This window comes from Rhipicephalus sanguineus, chromosome 8 (assembly GCF_013339695.2).
Source record: "Rhipicephalus sanguineus isolate Rsan-2018 chromosome 8, BIME_Rsan_1.4, whole genome shotgun sequence".
NCBI classification, from domain to species: domain Eukaryota; kingdom Metazoa; phylum Arthropoda; class Arachnida; order Ixodida; family Ixodidae; genus Rhipicephalus; species Rhipicephalus sanguineus.
The window spans coordinates 96,633,688-96,653,834 of NC_051183.1; the positions used below are offsets into that span (position 1 = coordinate 96,633,688).

A 20,147-nucleotide genomic window follows, 5' to 3' on the forward strand; every position below is an offset into this window, starting at 1 on the left:
CAGCGTTTTCGCCTCCATCAAAAATGCGGCCGCCGACACCCGAATAAGGTAGATCGCTATAAGGTAGGTCGCTCAGAAGATCGCCATAAGATAGGTCCTGCCGTTTCTAAAAGAAAACATTTTTCGAATCTTTTCAACTGAGTGAAACAGCAAGTGAGTGAAATCACCTTCCCGCTGACACGAAATAGTGGCTATGCCATAAATTTCCATGCACCACAACTTTTTAATATCAACACCTCCGCTCAAACAAATAATTAAAAAGTTAATTATCTAGTTGAATTAATTAGTCGCGTCAATTTTATTTTAGCTGCGCCGAAGTATCTCCGCCTCGACGTAGACATCGTAAGGGAAAACGATAGGAGACTTACTGTCAACTATTGTTATCAAAAACCTGTATTGTCTAAAAAAAAACACCCTGTATGAAGTGACCTTGAAAAGCGACGGCCCGTATTGCCTGGCAACCACACGCTCGAAGGTATACAAGGCTCTGTAATCGATGTAAAAACACAAACATTGTCACCTAACCAGCTTCACAGTTTAAGTGAGGAGATCAATATTAATTTACAAAATTCTGCATCGTGTTGTTCTGGCACCCGCTCTTGTGCTACTCATCGCGTGACTGAACTTCTCGCGCAAGCTGCCAAACAGAGGAATTACGGCGGAACCTTAATTACGTGGCATTTGATGCAGTTTAGCACGAGATCTGCCGGGCCAATTAGGGCTCAATTCTAACGGGTAACTGCTCATTACCTAATACTATCGTATTGAGCACTCGAGAGCTCCACGTGTATACAAGATGCTGCGAAAAGTACTTGCTCTTCAAATTCTATTCGGGGGATACACAGATAATTAGGTGGTCATGTAAGTGCCGTTCTCTTTCGAGCGGGAATCGCGAATGCGTGCTGAATGCAATGCGATGTCTTCTCTGCAACAGACATTAGGTGCGACGTCGTTTTTATCAGAGGAATGACGTTCACGCCATCGTCAAATATATTTATGCAAGCGCTAATATGCAAGATTACTCCGCGAGTGTTTCTTTTTTTATTTTTCGTTTAGGGCATCTGTTAATATTCTTAGAACCACACAGACGTGAGAAGAAAACAAATACTTTTTCACTTATTAGCCACACACACTTCCGAGTTTCAGGCGTAAATGACACAAGGCAAGTCCGCCGAGATAGTATTCATTTTATTGTTATCGTACACGTGGACACATTTCTGCTCTCCTTTCTGCAGTTTCTGCAGTTTAGTATTCTGCAGTACCAAATATTATTTTACAGTAGTGAAATCATCAACGCTTATTCAGGTTTTTTTTTTCTTTAATAAACTCTAACCTAAAACGGGAAGCAGTAGGTCTTAGCTAAAGAAGCATGCGGATCGACTATAAATGGCATCACTATGCAAGCGCGTTGACATATCAGAATGCTCCAGCAAGCGCACCTGAACGGCTGTTGCCATAGCGTTCTGTAAAAGATGATGGCCAACATGTCGTTAATAGTTATCGTCATGATGCTTTCAGCTGCGGTTCCAGTCACACAATCGGAAGATCTCATTGGTAAGGTCTTCACAGCTATCGTTTTGCAAAACTCCCATACCAAATAAGCGCCACACCGTGATCAGGTTGAGAGTTTGTGCCGACGTGCACTAGGTATCGTAAATTCAGAAAATAATGGCACATTTTAGACTATATTTTTCCTCTTTTACTTAAAGGTTGTAGCGTAAGCTTTCTTTTACATTTTATCAAAGTTACTATTTAACGAGTTATAGGACACTCACGAGTTTGTTTTCACGAGCTTTTAAATTTTAGTTCCGTGGCATATTTATATTGATTTCTTTTGGCATACGCATGCCATTAAAACAATGATCGTGTAATCAAGCTGCATAAAAAAAACAATCTTTACCAAACCCATCGAACAAGTTTTTTTAGTGCAGTAAAGCTTAAGTCTCTTTCATAAGACGCAGAAATATTTTGGCCATAACAATTTCTTGACGGAGAAATTAAATTTTCGGCACGGACCACTCAATTTCACGTTGCCGTTTTTAACTACCTTACTTCGGATGTACCAATCTTCATAATCATGTAGATCCAGGCTTGTACACGTTACAGAAAATAAGTAAGAGATTACAATTACTACCTTTAATATGTAATTGATTGTAGTAGTCAATAACAGCCTCTGAAAACAGAGCATTTAAGAGAAATGTAATCGATTACTTTTCCCTTACTTCCCTTCAAAATTTTATTGCCGTAACACAGTAACAAAAGGTTTACTCAAACTACAACGAACTGCTGTGGCATACGTGGTAGAAAGCAGGCTGGAGGTTTGCGTCAAGGCCGGGTGGCTTGCTGTGGCTTCTGTGGTATAACGTTAAACGCTGTTAACTTTCAACAGGAATTGTTTTTCAAAGTTGTAGTCACTGATTCTTCCACGTTTCGTCTTTAGGAGGTCAGCTGCTACACGGAACACTCCCTCAAACGATGTGCTGGAGGGTAGGGCGGTATTAAAAAGTAGTGCACCAACTCGTAGTTGCGCAGTCTTTCGATGCTAAAGTCCACGTCCTGTATGAAGCGTCGCGCTTCGATGTTGCTGGCACTCGGGTGAGGCGCTGCAGTTGAGGCCAAGGAAAAGAAAAAAATCTCCGGTAGGTGATTCCCTTGGAACATCAGATGCGTCCTCTGGTGTGGAACCATAGCAGGGGATGTTCGTCGATCAATAGTTGGTGAACCTCTTCGCATCGCCCTTCACTAGTAAGTTTGGGTGATTGAAGGATATCGACTCTTGGGCCCCTGTAGCCCGGCACCCGTATGGCAGGACGGGGGTCTCTACCCTGCGATCGCGTATTTTTGTGGACGTCAACTGCCGTAGAAGGCTGGTGACAACTGGATTTTGGGCCACCGGTAATCACTTCAAAGAAACAGTAATCAATTTACGCAGAACGTTACAGTTTAGAAAATGTAATCGATTATATTACAAAACTGGAAGAAAATATAATTGATTACAAGTAATCGATTACTTGTAAGGCGTTACGTACAACTCTGGGTGGAACTAACGTGCTGTCTTGAGCTGTTCGACGTGCTTATCAGCAAACGATGTGGAGTCTGAGTGTCTAATGCTTACGTGGTTGTCGCTATGTAGAGCACCAAATAGGGCTGGGTGGTGTAAGTTCATCCTAAAATAATTTTAACTGTGCTAGAGACACGGACAACCGAAGAAGAGAAGACGACACGTGTGCAGACACACAACTGATTTTTATTCAGTGAAGGATGCCATATCCACAGTGCATTGTCATTCAAGCGTTCGTGTGACGTTCTCTGACTAATGAACTCATGTTGTCTTTGATGTTCACTGTATATATGACATCTTTTACTCCTTCCGAAGACGGGTTCCAAGCTGTGTAGACGAGCGTCGGTGAATTCCGGCGAGTTCCACTGTGCAAGTGCGACTACACTCACTTGCACACACTCAGAAATCCTTAGAGATTTCTCACAACGTAAGGCTGCTTAGTTGACGAAAAATTGGTGCTTGTCCGGTGATCGAACCCGCGACCCACGCCTCTGCGGAGCGGTAGCTCTGCCAATTGAGCTAACCACGAGATAAGCATCTGGCAGCGCGAGGGCAACTTTATTAACTAAATTATTGTCGGGGGTTTACGTCTTAAATCCGCGATACAATGATGAGGGATGCCGTTGGGGACCTCAAAGTAGACGGGCCTCTAGCATTTCGCCGTAATTGAGGGGATATAATGCTATTTTACTAAGACTAAGGAAGCGCTAACTCGAGTATTCCGAATTCTTCTACTGAATCGTTTAAAGCAATTCATTAATATTTGTTAAAGAGCCACTATGTACTCACAAATATTCCCGCGATTTCGCAGTCTAGCGGCGAGAGGTGTGTGTTGGTCTGAGGCAGTGCACGAAACAAGTAAGTCGAGACGCGCGCGCTGTATCAAAAGATAGTCGCTATGCAGAAAAGTTCGCGCAAGAGGCTTTTTCACCCACAACTCTGCTTAAAAATATACGATCAACCATGGAAGAAAGCTTGAGACAAGGAAGGTAAAGTACAACTTCTATTATAATTGAGAAGAAGACCTTGTGGAGCAGCGGTTTCTCTGTTTGATGTGCGCTGCCAACATTATTTCTTCGGCTTACAGAGAGCTCCTCATGGATGATTGTGGACAGGAAGGTTGTGCTCTAGCGTTGAGAATCAATATTCAAAAATGTGGTTTTATAATCTTCAGTTGTTCAGCAGAGTGGCCAGTCGCATAAATGAAACTTCGAAGTTAAGAGAGAGAGAATTAACTTTATTAAAGGTCCTGAAGGGGCCTGGGCACCCCTTATGGGGGCCGGCCCGGTGGCTCCACCCATGTGGGAGTAGACACGAGAATGGTTCAAAGAAGAAAATTGGTTCTTCGGAAACCATAAAGAGGAAATCAAAGTGATATGCAAAACAAACGCAGTCATAATAAAGGCGAACAATTAGGAGTTGAAAGTACCTTGTGCAGGGGTCGTCGTTGGAGCCAGCGTTTTCACAAGTGGTCATGTGTTCTTCGAGGCAGGAAATACGTGCCTTAGTGCGTGTATGTGTATGCTTCCTACACTCTCCCCCAACCACATAAGTAGATGAGGAGAGGGCAAGTACGGAAATGAAAGGGGTGGGGGGGGGGAGAGAGTGTAGAAAAGGCAGGGGTGAATACTGAGATCAGATGGCATACCGAATTGGTTGAGTACAGCGCGAACATCACTCACGCAATTCTGCACGCCAGCTCATGTCATTACACCCCCTTCCTGCCTTTTCTATATCGCTCCCCCCCCCCTCACTTCCTTTACGTGATCGCACATGCCCCTTCCTCCTCCAAGTTGGTGGTTTGGGGAGAGTCTAGGAAGCGTACACACGCACGGATTCTGGCAGGTATTTCCTGCCTTGAAGAAGACGTGACCACTTGTGGAAACGCTGGCTCCGACGACGACCCCTGTTCAAGGACTTTTCATCTCTTCAAGCCTTCATCTCCTGCTGAACTTATCCCTTGTTATCGAACATTAAGGGGCAGAGTAAATACGAAGTAGTACTGGGGTCATGGAAGTTTGGTGATCGATCACGGATAAGTATTCCGTGTAGAGCTGTGCACGGGCCGTATTTCCGAGCCCGAGCCTGGCCCGGGCCCGCTGACTTTGTCGAAGGCCCACCCGAGCCCGACGGCAAAGGGCTGCGAGCCCGCCCGGCCCGGCCCGACGTACGAAAACACAATCCCGGGCCCGGCCCGGCCCGGCCCGGCTTTTTGAAGGTTCGCTGCGAAAACAAAACATCGTTTTCCGGTAATTTGGCATTTTATTAAGCATCTCAGGTATGATCAAACGACACACGACGAATAGTCTTTATTGCACAGATTCCAAATTGCAAGTAGACGGCCTCATGCCAGCAACAATGGAGTTCGCTCGCCAAAGCCGTCAGGTGTATGGGGTATGCCCATGAAAGCGTCAGCTTGCACGAAGGCGATCTACGTCGGGTCGCTCATCGCTGTCGCGTGCATTTTCACTCATATGGGATTTGGCATCAAGTCTAACGCGAACAGTCGCGTGGCGCCGTCACTAGCTCAGGTGGCGTTTCTTCTCTGTTTGTCGGAGTGCACCAGAGGTAGTGCTTAACCTGCTCCCCTTTTGTTCAAAGTAGCGAATGGAAAGGAAAAGCGGTGAAGGGCGGTCGCCGAAAAGGCACTGTATGCGTGCTGGAAAACAATTCCCGCTCATTCTCTATATTTCGGGCTTGAGTCGGGCTTTGCGCCGCGCCCGAGCCCGACCCGATAAAACTCCAAGTAGCCCGAGCCCGGCCGGGGCCCGAGGTGAAAATACGTCGGCCCGCCCGAGCCCTGCCCGCGGGCCGGGTCGGGCTCGGGCTTTCGGGCTACCCGGAGCCCGTGCACACCTCTAAATTTCCGTGACTCAGTACTCTTCATGAGGACAGTAGTACGGTTGAGACTGGAGATATTAAAAATGGCAGTTGAGACGATGGCACCGTGTGCTGTTGGAAAAACCGCAAACGAGACATGGGATTTGTATCTTTAGGAGCCAAGGCAGGGGTGCCCAGAGTAAAATTAGCTTGGACGGGCAATGAAAGAAAATGAATGAGTAGATGTGGGCTCCAGAGTACATAGGTTTTAGTAAAGAAAAAAGAAGAGGCAGTCAAGTTATACTGTGCCGCAATGGGCACGATCAGAACAAATAATTTGTGATATCTCTAGAAGGGAGTTCCTTGCTATATAAAGCAAAAACAAGGTGTCCAGGAAACCATAAGAGAACGGAACTTTTAACGAACATGATTCGTGCATTTTGCGTAAGCATTCACGCAAGAATTCAGCGTAAGTTGATCACAAGTGAAAGTATTGATCAGATAATCAAGAAAAATAGCGGTTAAACGAAACATTAAATTTCAAGGAGAGTCCGGGGAACATATGTTAAAGTGCGGTCGAGAGTATAGCAAGGAAGGCTGCAAAATCGGTCGTAGGAAACTGCTAAATACAAAGAATGGACGAATTTCATAGCATAAAGTTGGGGTATCAGGTATGGTATTAGCTGAAACATGCATGGATAATCTTGAGTATACGCAAAAGTCTAATCAGAATGCTACGGGCACTTTATGTTTTAGGTTCAGTCGGCATCGGTATGAAGGGATAGCCATAGTCCACAACCTGGGGTTCAGGTCCCACTGCAAGCCAGAGTACTACACATTCAAAACTAGGGGTTTGTAAAAAGGCTTACATCAACACCTTGCTTTGGTCATATGTTCATGCATTTGTTTTCTGTGGTGCCTGATGCTGTTGACCATAAGGAAAGTTCTCTGGCTAAGACAGTAGCAGTAGGTACTGGCACTGCCCGTAACTTAAGTGTGTCATCGCCTAAAACCCGCATTATTCAAAATTCATGAATGTAGTCTGTCCATAAAATACGTTTTCTCCCCGCATCAATAAACGCAGCGCATTACCTCTACCGCAGCAAAGTTTAAGACAACGAATCAATATTGACGCCGTCGACACCACCGCACCACGTTAATAAAGCGCCCCATGTTTTGTGGTTCATCGCGTGGCTCTCCTTCTTGAGCTGGGAGATTAACTACGCAATTGGACGGTAGACGACAGCGCCCCGCAATTCACCCACTTTCTACGACGCTTTCTGCAAATCGAAGTTGTAGTTTGAATCTGCATTAGCAAAGTCACCCAGCATAGATTTCTTCCTTTCGACAAGACCAGCTACTCATTAGACGACCCTCAAATGAAAACCTAAGAAAGCAAGCACTGGAGCTCTCACTTCATTTCCTGTGCAAAAACTGCCGAAGAAACCTGCTTTCGAACAACTGTCGACAAGCTGCGGAGATAACTACGCGATGAGATTAGTGCTGTTTCCTTAGAGACGGTATTCGCCAATACGTACAGGCCATAATGTAAATGTCGCTTCTGTGAGAGTTATGACTTCCACGCAATCGATGCATGTGCTTGCTTGTGCCGCAACCTTTAAATATCGTATAGGGCAGGTACGCGATTTTTAGATGCGAAGCATCTTATGCCGGAGTTCAAACGGCGTGCGGCGTGACCACTCTTACTGCGCATGCGCAATGCCTCTCCACTCAACTCCTCTCCACACGCCTCCTCTCCACTGCCCCTCTCCCCCTCTCCACTCCTCGTTTAGGTAAAATGCTCGATTTAGGTCGTACACACGGTGTCACTGCGCCGGCTGCGCCGGTGTCATGAGTTCCAATGTCAACGACGGCGCCAGTTGCAGTTATACATTAACGCCTCGCTTGAAAACTTCAACGCCCGGGCTTCGACGGTGCCGACGCCCCGTTCCAGCGCCAACTCCTCGACCGGAGCTTCGGGCACAGCTGCAAGGTGTGCGTCCGACTTTGGTTCGATAACAATCTGACCGAGGCCGGTAGCATGCGCAACGAACGCTAACGGAACGCGATCGTGCAATTTATGTTTCGTGCAGTGCAGCTCGCAAAATGTATTCGTACTGAGTGCAGCACAGATACGTGTAACGAAGCAATGTTTCCTCCTCAATGTCTAAAAAAATCACGCCATATTCACGGAATGAATGATGATGAGTGGGGCGAAGCTCGAGAGGGGAGATCATCGGTAAAACCGTAACTCTCCCGGGAAAGTTCGCCCATTACATCATTAAGAAAGACGTAAGACTCGCAAGTGCACTTCATACAACTAGGCGGTCACGTACCACGAAAGACATGCATGTACAGACCCACGGCTTTAGGAAGTATAGCGTAGTGGGTTCCTCGGAAGTGCACTTAAAATTACGATGATTTATAGCGTAGTGGGTTCCTCGCAAGTGCACTTCGCCCCTAAAATTATGATGATTTATAGCGCAGTGGGTTCCTCGCAAGTGCACTTCATAGAACTAGGCGGTCACGTACTACGAAAGACATGCATGTACAGACCCACGGCTTTACGAGCTTCGCCCCTAAAACAGTTGCCGTGAACTCAAGCATATGGCGCAACGAACGCACATGATTGCTATTGCTTTATTTTCACGTGATTGTTTTTCAGCTTGTAATCACATTTCTTTCATTTTTATCTGCGAATTTTCGTACCACTTAAGCGGTGTTGCCTGAGAAGTGGCGTCTATTTGCAGTTACAACTTCACTTCGTCAGAGGTCCCCAACAGTCACCGGCTAGCGCTAAAGTCGATTAAAATCGATAATCATGCTAAAGATTTAGTGCAGGACTTGGAAGTTGAAATTAAAATGCTTCGAACGTGCGAAGACTGTCCCAGTTGTTGCAAAACACTGGGACAATCTTGTTTTTTGTTTTCTTTTTTAATTACACAACACTGCAGGCAGATCCACCCAGTCTTCCCGCACGACATCGCATAACACCGAGTTGAAAGAAACGATTAGACACAGCGCACACTACAGGCACTCTACAGTTCAAATGGAACACTATGAACCAACAATTGTCAAATTATATAGAAGTTTAAGGATCGAACCAGGGGCGCTACAAGGCCATGTTTTACAAATTTGTCGCGGTGAGAACAAAAAGTATGCAACTTGCAAGAAAACTAATTAAACATTTGAAATCGGCACAAAAATATCTACAAACAGTTGAAGTTCCATTGCTCTCGGGTGAATAGTAAAAAAAAGTGTTTTCGAGTAGCATCTCTCCCTAACCGGAAAAAAAAACCCCACAGATTCGCCGGAAGGGCGAAGCAACGAAGGCGCAAGCAACAAAAAAGAATGCTATACGAAGTAAGGCTAGCAGCTAACTCCTTTAGGATCCGATCTCCGGTAACTCGACAAAACGCTGGTGTAAGGTAATAATAGGCCGCACCGGGAAGCGAAACGGCATTCGTTCTGCCTGACGTCTCGACACGAATAAGCGATGAAAGCACAGCGCTTACAAAGGTTGTAGACGTCCACTGATGTCTGTCAAGATAGCGCGAGCGACCGTGCCTTTTCATCAACCTTCGCATTTTCTGCCCGACCGATACCCCGCGCCCGTGCCCCCCCCCCCCCCCCCAACCCAAAGGCGCCCCGTTCCTTCGCCGGACAAAAGACGGGAAGGGCGACTCCTCTCTACTTGAGGAGTCATCTGTGCCAGGCCTCGCACGCGGGGCAAGCTTATCGCATGCGCACTTCGTGCGACGGAGATGGCCGGCTCGGTTCATGTCTGCCTCAGCCGCGTTCATCTGCAGCGCCCGCGCGATCTTGCCCTTTTTCCAGGTCGAACATGCCAGGCGCATAGTGATGTTATCGATTTGGACTTTATACGGAACAAGAAGGCGACGACAAAAGCCCGCCGTGAGTGTTCATATAATTGATATCGCAATGAAAAAGGTGTAGTTGTGCTAACCTAAGCTGGAAAAATGGGAAATGGAAGGCGGGAGAGAGGGTTCAAGAAATGTGCGAAGAATTCGAGCAAGCGTGTGGGACTGCACCGCTTCGTCACTGGCATTTGCAAAGGCTAGTCGTCTGCAAGAGTTCACATAGAGTGCGCTATTTTATGGATCGACTTGCGATGGAAGCGATGCTCCAGCAGCACTTGCACGGAAAGTGGGCGTATGTCCAGTCGCCTCAGCGCATTACGAAGTGTATTTGTCTTTGTGCAGCCACTCGACGACAGCGGTGAATGATTAGTGGATGTCTTCTTCGGTGCCGCAGGCCTCGCCCTGCGCCTAGCATTGTCGATTATTCCACTGAGTGCATTTGCTTGCGTCGGAGACCTCTAGAAGTCTACCAGTATGAACTGATGTGAATGTTTATACTTGCCAATTAAGCAAATCATGTCACAAAAAATATGCCATGAATCTTCTCCAGGCTTCTATAAGTTCTTGCTAAATGCATTCGAGTGCTTTTTGGCATTAGCGTTCGAAACTGAGAAATAAACAATCGCTTAGCCCCTCGTAAGCCGTCGCGTGCTTCTTACATTTAATCGAGCGATTTTGAGACATAACGCCGCCCTCTTTGTGCGCTATGTACTAAAGATTGTCATAGAAGAGATTTCGCGTTGGTGTAATGATGTGCACTTGGCACACAAACTTTACGGACGCAAAGTGGTGCTCTATAGCTTTGCGCAGATTTCTTCGGGCTAATTCGAAATCTGCACTAGTGGAAACGTCAATATCGCTTTAGCCCCCCCCCCCCCCCGCGCCCGGCCTTCCCGCCCTATTCTCCTTCAAACTGTTTTATATACCCTCTGAGCTGCGAAATGGAAGCGTACGTTTACTAGAAACTGGAATCGACTAAGTGACGTCACGATGCACGCAGGTTTCATTTTTTTATCATGCGAGCACGTTGAAGTAATCACCCTCCAGCAGCTTTGCTGTGGCGAGCTGTCACACTGTGCGGAAGTAGATTGCCAGCATGCGGTCCATATTTATGATCTTTATAGTTTCAGCGGTGGTTGCCCAGCAACAATCCAAACATCTCGCAGGTAAACTTCTCTCGGTTGTATCGCCGTGCAAGTCAGTCCCGCAAACTAGACGGATTCGAGGCTCCCGTGCTTAGCAGCACCACCTAGAGCTAGGTGTCATGAGCCTAGTCGGGGCAGAGGGAAATGAGTGTGTCTAGTATATGATGTTGTCCAGCGGAATGTGCGTTTCCGTTCTTAAGTGGGCGTGGATTTAATAGCCAAATACCCACTCAAAAGACACAAGGAGCCAGCTTGCTAACCGAAGCGGCTACCTGACCTGCGAATGTTTTCGCATTTGTTCGCAACAGCGAGACTCACGATTGCTAAGCAAATGTGACAACGGCTGTTTCTTCGCGTATACACTGTTTGCCGGAAGTTGGCAGCATTGTTAAGTTTTTTGTGGAATCGACACTACGGAAGTGCAATTCTTCGTTGCAGTCACAGATGGCGTAGCCAACTTTGTCGTGGAAGTGATGGTGCGCGTCTTCAACGCAACTCGTGTGGACATATTGCTGGCTTCAAATCAAGGTATGGACATTTTAACCGTGTTTTTTCATGCTTCTTGCATTGCCTATGTGGGAGTCACGCGGAAGTGTGATTCACTCACTTGGATAGGATTCACAAAGGAAGTGTTACACTAACAGCATTTCGTGAGCTTCAAGGTACAAGATTAGTAATGTGGCATTTGTTAGCATGCATGGGTGGTGAGTTCATGTACTTTCGCTGCATTCCTTTTCAGTTCATGCGGCCAGAGTTATAAGCTCAAAACTCCACTTGTCTGCGATTGTAGCCTCCACAGTGAGAATCACCTCCAACGAGATGACATCTGGTTTTCTGAAACGTGTGCACGACGGGCTGCCCACTAACACAAAGTTCTACGTCATATGCCTCCTCTCGCTACAAGAATACCTGCAGCATTTATTCCCACTGGTAAGTTATCTTCGGTTAAGTAGCCTACTGCTGAAGTCCTGGTCGTGGAGAACTTCAGGCTCCTATTCATTGGCGAAGCGAGAAACTTTGCATACTGTGTACAACATTTATTGACGAAAATATTTGATTGTCGGCCTGGGACAAGGCAGGTCCAATACAACTGAACTCAATCTCATTTATAACAGATACCACTCCGCAAAGGTTCTGCTGTGAAGATCATTATAAACGAACTCATTTTTTCCGCGAACTTGCATACTCGCGCAGGAGGCCATCTACACCTGTTATAATCTCAGCGGACCTACGTTGGCTAGTAAAAAACACAGAGGACGCCCGAGCTTCGCCTTAAAGAGTAGAACGCGATAGTGTGTCCGGGTGCCGTTCGCATCATCATCTCATTCGCTTCTCAGGCTTTGCCTCTCGGGAGACACCTCAGCCGTCATGCGAGCAAAGCAACGTTTGTGCGCGAAACATTGACTGTTTCAAACTCTCTTACAATGCACGCCTACTGCAAGTACAGTTACGAAGTTGCTCACTGCGCCATAATTCATCATTTTGCGAAACAGCAGAGTGTCCACCACGCGTCTGTTAAGGCAATGCGCGCAGCTGCATACTTTCTTGATGATGTTGCTCCTGGTGATGATCAATTAAGCCTGAGCGCTTTGTAATGGGTGGACATTTAAACCATCTACTCATCCCGCAATTCACATCCTGTGACAAATCGCGCAATTCTGCTCGTGCAGAATTGCACAATTTGTCGAATGCAGAATTCGTGCAGAATCGCACGAATTGCAGCCGAATCCGTGCAGTTCTGCTGCAATTCTGTCACACAATATCGCCTGTGTGAACGAGAGTGGGTAAGTTTATACTTGTGACGGATGTTCTGCTGTCTTACTCTTGCCCAATCTCAATGAAAAATAACGGCATTTATTCCCACCAGATCAACCAGCATTGGACACACATGATTTACTCCTACTGGATTGTACTGGGTAATGGCAGTAACTTCGCCCGCCTGATAGTGCAGCAAAAACCCTGCACATTTTACTTCATGACGGCCACAGAAGAAGTAAGTGAGCATTAACCACGCATTTATTTTAAATCCTGCTGTGCTAGTACAGAGCACAAACGTTCGCGTTAGTACTTTCTCAGAGAACGTCCGTGGGCTACAATGCAGAGCCGTGTGCATTCTTGTGCTTTTATATCATGGTGAAGCTATAAAAAAGTCCAACAGGGGAAGTTCAACAGGGGAGTTAAGCAACTTTTATTCTGCTTCGCACAGGTAACGCATATAGTACTCAGTATATATATCCCATGTATTAATTACTTCATTGCCTTCATTTTGTCATCATTTACGTTAGGCCCTTAAACAGAGTATGTCAGGCAATTAGTCGTAGTTTGGCCTGACAGAGCACCAGCTACTCTTCAACAAGTAGACACCACATGCACGCTGTAATATGGGCCTGCCACGAGACAGAAGTAGAGAAATAATAAACGATCCCTGAATACTATGCTATGTAAAATTAGAGTGTCCTCACTATTAGACTAGAATGCCTCGATGACCTGCTGCTGTATTTTCCTTTTTATTCTGAAAGTATAAGCGAAGTATAACCGATCAGCTTCCTCTCTTGTACACTAAAGGGCTAGCACTAAAGAAAGACCTCCCCCTCCCCACCTGCCGACCCCCAGGTCTTTTTGCAATACCGACGCCACTTCGCGTCATAGTCTGTGGCAGCTTGACACCTGTCTTATTTTCTTTGAAAGCGTCCGACCTCAATTACAGGTTCCGGTTTGCACCGCACTCTCCTGTAAATCTATACGCGTGAAGCTGCAGCACCTATGGATAACAATAAAACGGCGCAGCTGTCAGCTTGCGAGAAGACTCGTCGTAGCTTGCCGCTACACCTGGTAGTGTAATGCCTCCTCTAAGCAGGTGAAACAGCGACGCACACATTCCTTGCTATGACAGGGACGGCTGGTGAATTGCACTACAGGAATTAGCTCAGTAAAATCGCGATAAGCCTGAAAATAATAGCACACCGTTATGTGAACTTCTCACACTGGTCCTTTTATGTCGCAGCTAAACCGCTTTCCGTCTTAGCAATATAGGCTTAGCAAGGATCAAGCCTATTCAAGGCAGAAATAAAGACGTATTCAAGAAACCGTTCTCTGAGAGCCTTTTATTGAGCATTTCTTAAAGTCAGGACGTCTACATCCAGGGCTACGTGCTGCTTGGGCCGAGCTATGCAAGACGCAACAACTGCTCTGGATTACTGACTATCGCTCAGGCACCAAACACAGACGGAGTGACAGGCCTGACACACACGTACCCAGCGAAGGAGGAACGTTCCGGTGTTCTCAGGCTATCGTGCATACTGTCCGAGTATGAAAGAAAGGTGAGAAAAAAAAGTACTCGTAACGTCGTCCAGGATGTTATGTTGCAGCGCGCAATACTTCTCTCTATGTGTTATTTGTTCGCCTCGTGTCTCTGCAGTAATATAGCATTAATGTTTACCGAGAGAGCTACGTTGTAAATAAAAGGGAAAAAAGAATGGCTAAAGTCGAACTCTCCTAAGCCTAGTTATCCCGAGCGAAAGGTACGATTGGCTTTGTTCTCCAAAGGCTATGGCACAGAAGTGGCGAGCCTCTGAACGACAGCACTTGCGACGCCCCTACGTAGAGGATCACCTGGCATGACGTCACGCCTGCCACACACACGCGCCGTTAACTCAAGGCCATTGCGACGCGATGAATGCCCTTGGCATACAGCGCAGTTAAGTTGAAAATTGCTTCACAGCTAAACATCAGTAATGTCAGCAGCCAGGCCAATTTTCACTGCCTTTTATTTGTCTAGTCACTCTGATGATTTTGCTACGCCCTGCGTGCAGACATCGCGTGCGCCGTTACAACGTGATATCGCGGTGTCGTTGATGGGGTAGGAAACAGTACAATACTCGTAGAGTACATCAATCACATTAAAAGTAGAGCATGCATAAATTACACGGCCTTTGAGTGTAGGTGTGGTGGGCAGCAGATGTCTTAATGATAATAATATTTTGCAGTTTAACATCCCAAAACCACGATGTGATTATGAAGGACGCCGTAGTGCAGGGCTCCGTAAATTTCTTCCCTCTGGGGCTCTTTAACGCGTACCTATATCTAAGTACACGAGCCTCAAGCATTTTAGCCTCCATTAATAAAGTGGCAGCCACGACCGGGATTCACTCCCGTGACCTTCGGGCAGCAGTCGAGAACCATAACCAGTAGACCACCATGGCGGCAGCAGATGTATTCGATATGGTTTGTCATAGTGTTTTCGATGGATGCCGCTCTACCTTACTGACATGATGATTACTAGCTAGTCTTCCTTTGTTCCCTTTAAACCCCGTAACGTTGCTCACGTCAGTAATTGGATGCAGACGGTAACCGTATCAGCCTATCAGGGCATGCAATGGGAGGATCCCAGTGTATTAACCCCAATTATTTGTTGCAACCCAATTAAAAAGAATCAGCCGAAGCTTGCACTAAGCGGCGCAATGCTTGAAACAGTGAAGATGAAAGATCCTGAACACTAATCTGTTTGCCTCTAGGTTGTTTCTTAGCTAGGTGATACAGGTTCCAGATTACTACTGGGGTGCTGCTAGGCTTTGGTTAGGGGTTGCTAGGTTGTAGGGGATGCTAGAGGTTCGACTGAAACTACAGACAGTCCGTCACAAACACGACACGGCTGTCCAAACGCCAGAGACAGAAACTCGCGCTGAAACCGAGTGTTCGCACATCTCGTAGAGCTACAGGCACGTCGCCGTTGGCGTAGGCCCTCTATCGCTTTGGGGTCTTGTCGCAGCCGCCGTTGCCTTTCCCGTTACATAGTATTCTCTCGTTGTACGTACTCGAGGTCTTCGGCTCACCGCCGTCGCTTCGCAGCCATTTGTTGGGCTAACTGTTGCCTTCTTCATTTTTAGTGGACCAGTGGTGAGTAGTGGGATTAACCCAATTTCTGTGGCACATACCCGTCTATGATTATGATAGTTTTCTGGATTGACTCACAAGGAACGGTTCGCGAAACAGCTTTGCTGTCGAAATAGAACAGAATATGGCAGACGATTCTGATGTTTTGTTGTACATTGGGACATGGCATGCTGATCTTACCCTGTTGTTTGTCGTGAGCCTGTGTTGGTTTCCTGGCCCTCGAACGGCTTTCTGTAGTGCTACATCACATATTTCGCGTTATTTCATCAACATTTCCATACTGACGATTCGGTGCCTGTTAAGACACCACATATTTCCGTTGTACTGCAAACATTTGTTGCAATACTTCGGCTCTCTGTTGTAGCTACCCGAGCATGACAGAAGTCATTTCTGGTGCCACGCAAAAAATAGTATGTGGCACAATAGCGGAGCCCTTTACTTCGTCAGGAACCTGTGTGTAACTACAGAGGCATCTTGTAACAACAATTTCTGCTGTCCCTTGCAATTGTCTCCTTTAACTGCAAATACGTGGCTCTCAGTTACAAAATATACATAATCCATACAAAAAATAAGTTGTATAAAGTTCCTCCTGTAGATTAACCACATGAAGTTACGAAGCGGCTTCTTTGTAGCATCGCATGAGTTGGCGAACTGTTCGATTATTGCATAAGGCTAACAACGGCTTAGACTAAGCGGCGCCCACCCTAGGGTGGTAAATTTTGTGAGGCAATGCAGCGTACTCTGCACAGGTTCAAGTTTACTTAAAACTTTATCACGTCAGTCTGAGGTGCCTGTGGATCGTCTCCTAAAAATAACATTAGGTGAAGTGCCATGCGCAACTTATGAAATGCACCCAAGCGTTTTCGCCTTTGCCTTTCGGAGTTTTCAGTAAGCGATGACAACTGGGACAGCATGAGTAACGTAGCATGGCTGTAGAGAGGCCTAAAAGATGTGACCAAAAGAACGTGCGACGCAGACTACGTGACTTCAAATGAAGCTTGGAAAGAGCTAAAATAATAAAACAGGTACCACCAGTCAGTCAGGCGACCAACAGTGTTGCCTTTACCAGCGCAAGTATATAATTTTTTGCATCATATAAATAAATAAATACAAAAATACGTGCATATACATGTGAATGTGTTCATGCAAAAACCTATCATTTCGACATAACACATATATGCAAATCGACCTACATAATATTTCAAGCAGAGGAAGAGTATTGTCGATGTAACCGTATCATCAGAAGGCTTTATCTAAATGCAGTGCTTTGCTTTCTTTAGACTAGGTGTCATCCGGGAGTATTGGAAGAAATGTTGCAAGTAATGAAACACTACCTCAACATTACGTAAGTTGGTTTAGAAACCCTTACTTAGTTGCCAACTTACCCCGTCGAAGACCAGTGCCTCTTAGAACTGTCCTTTTACAGTGAACGCTTTACAGTAGTGCACTTTTTACGTCACAATGCTACTTTAGCAATTAGTCTCACTTGCTGCCGAAATTATTTCTCAGTGATTTCGCCAAAATATGCCAATGTTTACTTATTTATTCACACTTCACCTACATCGCCGTAATGCATTGCGTTGGGGCAGGTTGACATGGCTCACACCATACCACAATTAGCATTAGATACAGCAATACACAAGGTACTTCAAAGATAAATAACGCTAGAACTATATCGAATTACACAAGCCTAATTCTCAATTTCAATCATGTCAATATGCCCGACATTATAGCACAGTGGTGGTAGATAGGCTGGCTACTCTACGTATCTGAAGCAGTCGCAACCAGAGGTCACAAGCCCTCTAATACATAATGATTTGCGACAAGAAGCTTCTAAAAGATGTGGGATACGTTCGCAGTTGAGACTAGACTGCAGGCCGCCCAACGCTGCAAAAAGCGGCCATAAATCACACTTGGCATAGAAGCTGTCGCGGTGATTATGCCGAAGTTGGTATATTTTGGGAACGCTGGGAGCGCAATCGCCTCGAAAGCGACATTGTCCAACAAAAAACATTACTTTATTTTTACATTTCGCGTGAGCGAGAACGAAATACTTGGGGCAGGGGACATTGTTTCAGGAAATACTAGCAGACTGGCATTTAGAAAACAATACACGTGAAAGCATCAAAAGCTGTAGAAAATATACTCGTGATTGCTATGTAAAAAACAGGTAATAATTTAATGCGACATGAAAACTTTCGTGGAAGGCGCGTCTTGAAGGATGGCGAGGCACCTTAAATACTTTTCTTCTACTTTCACAGGGCACAGTGTGTTTCCATCTCGTCGGTGCAATCGCTGCACGTAACCTGGGTATAGTTGAAGCCTTCTTTTATGAAGCACAAACATGTGCTTAAATTTCCGTCGCCGTAACTGTAAAAAATGTGAAACATTAGTTCTCCGCATGCTGGGGCGATTTTTTTTCGGTTTCTTGTACGCGTTTATCACGAAATACAGCATTCGTTTGTTAAGTTCGCTTCAGGAGCGCCGATTTATGCCAATTAAGTAGGCTCTCCACTCCATCGTGCCATCACGCCAAAAGCTGCACTTTTCGCAAGACAAGGATGCTACACTCACAATGTCGGAACAAAATGTTTTTCGTTTCTGTTTTAGTTTTGTTCCACCGCAGAAAGTGCCGTTCCGTTTCTGTTCCGGAACGAAAAAAAAATGTTCCGTATTGATTCGTAACGGTTTTCTTTACAAACATTTGAAGTAAAGGTAAGCATAAAAAACATTGGATTTGTGATGTAGTTACTTGCCCTCCTCATAGAAAAGTGGAACAAGGGTAAAACACGTTCTTCAAAGGAGCGGTAGTAACTGTACCACGAATTCCTACCAACTAGCACAAACCAGTAACAATTTCAAAGTCATAGTATTTATTTTCTGAAAAGACAGACACGATTTTTTAGTGGGCTCAATGCTTTCTGTCAAGGGAGTGAACACGATCTCAGAAGCTGCACGTCATTGAGTGTACTCTCTGATGTACGAGTTAAAAAGATCGCCAGGCCTGCGCGGAACACGCAGCACGAAAGCTCGGAGAGCGGACTTTGTAGAGGCCGTTGTAGCGTCTCTTGGGGCAACTAATACAAGTACACATGCAAGGTAGCCACTACGCCATAAATCATCGTAATTTTTCTGAAATAGCCAAGTTCCCACTATGCAATTTTTCGTCATTTTTCGTAGAATCGTGGTACTTGCTACACATCTGTCAGGCATGTGCACTTTGTGCTGTGGCTGATGATGATGAACAAATATGGCTGAGAACTTTGCAGTGGGTGGAAAGCAGTGCTGCGGAATTGGCGCCTCCATTCCATTCCAGTTCCATTCCGGGGAATTAGAACTTGTCTTAATTCCATTCCTTTCAGTTCCTCGGAATGAAAAAAAATTTGCAGTAGCTTAGCTCGGCATGGCCAGGATATACGTAGCGTTAGCCAAAGGTTCAGCTGATTATTCTTAGCTTTCCAGATTGTCTAGGATTATTAGCCTTCTTCTGTTCATTCTTCGTACGCTCAACCGCTAATTGCCAGGCAACTACTTATGGATCCAGTGAGATAAGCTTCTCGGCTCTTCTGCGCCGTTGAGCAGCATTTGCGCTCTCCTTCTCCATGGTGTTACCCACCTGCAAACGCCAGTCAGAGGCGCTATCAAGCGGCTCCAGCGCAGTGTCAGACGGCGACTGCACGGAGAAGGCGAATAGCTGCACACGCGCCGGCGCCAGCCTGTCTGCCGTGTCTGCCGCGGCTACGACGCCACTCCTCCCGAACGCGCAGACCAGCAGCGGCGAGCCGCGCGCGACGGTGGCGGAGAGCGCGTGAGATGCCGGCTCCGGTGAGCCAGCTGTGTGACATCACTGATCCTCGCGCATGCGCAGCACGGCTCACGAGGATCCACGCGAAATCGGCTCAGGCTAGAAAAATGTAGCTAACGCTACAAAACTTAGCCCATTCCCACTCCGGAAATGGCAGGGCAGTTCAATTCCATTGCTGTAATTCCTCAACGTAGGAAATGCATCGTGATAGTTTTATCGAGTTGAGAATGAACGCCCGATAAAGCTGATGCGATCAGATGCATTAAAGACTGCAAAAGTACGCAAAATCCGTTACCAAGGTCGAGGGATAGTATAGCTTGGTGAAATATCTCGCAACCACCCTACTAATTCATAGGGGCAGTTCTTCCGCTACCTATAGTATTTGCATGGTCAGCATGTTTAAACGAATGGTGATGTTTTAATAATGTTTCAGGTTAAATGTGTTAATGCTAAAATGACGACATAGCATATTTTTATGCTGAAAAATGTAGTACTCAAGAAGACTAAGCAGTTTTGCCACACGCCTGGAGCGGTCGTGAATA

The 20,147-nt window shown here is 46.0% G+C and overlaps 1 protein-coding gene across 1 annotated transcript in view; it reads left to right on the forward strand.

Annotated features, from left to right (window-relative positions):
- The window catches only part of LOC125759472 (uncharacterized), a 60,529-nt gene extending 41,471 nt beyond the window's left edge, over positions 1-19,058 (forward strand). The window contains exons 2-4 of the mRNA XM_049418310.1: positions 12,775-12,900; positions 14,051-14,227; positions 18,981-19,058. Of these exons, the coding sequence (XP_049274267.1) occupies positions 12,775-12,900; positions 14,051-14,227; positions 18,981-19,058 (381 nt within the window). The remainder of the gene's footprint in view (positions 1-12,774; positions 12,901-14,050; positions 14,228-18,980) is intronic.
- The last annotated feature ends 1,089 nt before the right edge of the window (positions 19,059-20,147 follow it).